Source organism: Pygoscelis adeliae, unplaced genomic scaffold, assembly GCF_000699105.1.
Source record: "Pygoscelis adeliae isolate BGI_AS28 unplaced genomic scaffold, ASM69910v1 Scaffold314, whole genome shotgun sequence".
Classification (NCBI taxonomy): domain Eukaryota; kingdom Metazoa; phylum Chordata; class Aves; order Sphenisciformes; family Spheniscidae; genus Pygoscelis; species Pygoscelis adeliae.
In genome coordinates, this window is record NW_008824668.1 from 1693576 (window position 1) to 1695976 (window position 2401).

At 48.6% G+C, this 2401-nt stretch overlaps 1 protein-coding gene across 1 annotated transcript in view; it reads left to right on the forward strand.

Annotated features, from left to right (window-relative positions):
• GNPNAT1 (glucosamine-phosphate N-acetyltransferase 1) overlaps positions 1-2401 on the forward strand; it is a 3312-nt gene extending 911 nt beyond the window's left edge. The window contains exons 2-5 of the mRNA XM_009322924.1: positions 8-70; positions 750-877; positions 1412-1473; positions 1936-2401. Of these exons, the coding sequence (XP_009321199.1) occupies positions 8-70; positions 750-877; positions 1412-1473; positions 1936-2083 (401 nt within the window). The 3' untranslated portion in view covers positions 2084-2401. The remainder of the gene's footprint in view (positions 1-7; positions 71-749; positions 878-1411; positions 1474-1935) is intronic.

A 2401-nucleotide genomic window follows, 5' to 3' on the forward strand; every position in this document is an offset into this window, starting at 1 on the left:
ATAACAGGCTTTTTTAAGGTTCTGGGTCAGCTGACTGAAACTGGAGTTGCGAGCCCAGAGCAGTTTATCAGTGAGTATATCGTTATTTCTCGGCGTTTCCATAGAGGTTGCTGGGGACCAGAGGGTACTGATGCTGACAGCAAAGCTGCTTGGGTGTGAGGCTCCCGGCTGCCTGATGCCAGAGGGGTTTATTAGCTCGGGTCGCCTGAGGCAGCCTTTGGCACTCGGCGCTGGATCCAGTTGCAGCTCTCCCAAAGGGCTCCTTGGCTGGGACAGGCCTCAGCCGTATACCTGCCTTTGAGACTGAGCTTTAGATGCCTGGCAGAAGGGACTACTAGGTGGTGGCTTGTTTCGGCTGAATGATTGCAGCACCGGTAGCGAGGCAGAGGCTCGCCTTTGATCATAGCTCAACAGCGTCCTGTGCCTGCTTCGCTGGTTGGACTGAGATGTAAGAAGGCTTAGAAGCGCTGCCACCTTCGTCGTAGTGCCCATCTGCAGAGGCGCTGGGGAAGGAGGGTTCTCTCGGCAGCCAAGGAAAAGGCATTTGTTTAATTTCTGCTTTTTCCTGGTTCTGTCTCTGGGTTAGTCTGACCCCGGGGCTTTCAGGTTCTGGGGTCTTGGGCACGTCTTCCTTGTGATCCTGAAGCCTGCAGTGATCTGCATTCAGAATCTGTTGCAAGGGTTAAGACTTCACAGCAATTTAATCTGAGATTAACGGTGACTGTTCCGCTGTCTGTCTGCTCCCACAGAAACCTTTGAGCACATGAAGAGATCTGGAGATTACTACGTTACTGTCGTAGAAGACACAAATCTTGGACAGATTGTTGCTACGGCAACGCTGGTTATAGAACATAAGTTCACTCACTCCTGTGCAAAGGTATATTCTCTCGCTGCAGCTGTAAAGTGAGGAAAAAGGTCTGGCCCTCAGACTCCGTGCATTTTATTTTTATGGTGTTCCTGTGCGATGAAGTACCTTCTGCTGAGTCAGTGACAAAGGCACTTTAAAAATATCTCCCATCCTTGGGTGCTCAGCTAAACAGTAAAAGGAAGCTTTGGCTTTTCTTAAGGAAAAAGAGCAACTCGATGTCTGTCCCGTTCTCCCTCCCAGTGAGCTTTTGAACTAGCCAGGCTTGGTTCTGACGGAGCAGGTGGCTGAGGATCTCGCTGCTGTGGAGTCCCGGCTAGGCGTGTGAAAACAGGGAGCTAGGGAGAGAGAAATCCCTCAGCGGGGAAAGGCTGCGGTGGGACTGCGGCTCCTGCTGGGCGCTGGAAGGGGCGTTAGGAGCGTGTCGACCGCTGGAGGAGTTGTATCGAAAGAGACAGCAGAAAACCCAAGCGTGAAACGTAGCGCAGTAGGGGAAACTGACACAAGGGTGTTCTGTTCGACTAACGCTTGCCTGTATCTTCACAGAGAGGAAGGATAGAAGATGTAGTAGTAAGCGGGGAGTGCCGAGGAAAGCAGCTCGGTAAACTGTAAGTATTTCGCCACCTTTGCCATTCGGCACCAGGCAGGGCAGCAAGCCCTCACCCAGCTGGTTTCCGTCCCCCCCGCCTTACCGCGCTGGCGGGTGCCAGCAAAGATCGCTCGCCAGACCTCCGAGAGCGGGACCGTAGCTCCGCGGGTTAGCGGCCGGGCAGATCCTCCCCGGCCAGGCAGGTTAAAAGAGCTTGGCCAGCGCTAAGCTGCCGGCACTAGCTGGCAGAGAGCAGGCCGAGGTTCTTAAAACAGTAACATAAAATTGTCCGCAAGATGCTGGTACTTTGTTCTTCTTTTTTTTTTTTCCTTGGGATAGCAACTGTCGCATGCAGTGAAGGAAAAGGCAGAGTGCCGTAAAACTTCGGTATTGTAGGTCTGATGACTTCAGCTAATTGAACGTCAATCGATCCGGCGTTCCGGGCCGTTTCATTTAACTGTTGGTTTCCTGTCTTTTTCAGATTAACGTCCACCCTGACATTGCTAAGTAAGAGACTGAACTGTTACAAAATTACGCTTGAGTGTCTGCCAAAAAATGTGGATTTCTATAAGAAGTTTGGCTATTCGGTATCTGAAGAAAACTACATGTTTCAACGGTTCTTTAATTAAAGAACTTCTAGTCTTTTTTTCGTAAAGACTGTTGGTGGAGGAGCTTGTGCTACAAACATTCTCTTCATGGAAAATTTATATAGTTTATTGCTGCAAATATAACGATCCCTATAAATAATGAACATCAAATGTGTAAATCCTGCAAAAAAAAAAAAAGAAATTATTGGTGTTTTAGAAGGGTCCTTTGGGTTAGGAAATGAGTGCTTAGAACTAATTTTTACTACTGTTCAGTCTAAGTGAAGCTTTTTTTGTTCTAGCTGAGTTACAAAGGACTCTTGTTAAAGGGATGGTTTTTAACCAAAAGTATATATTTTTATC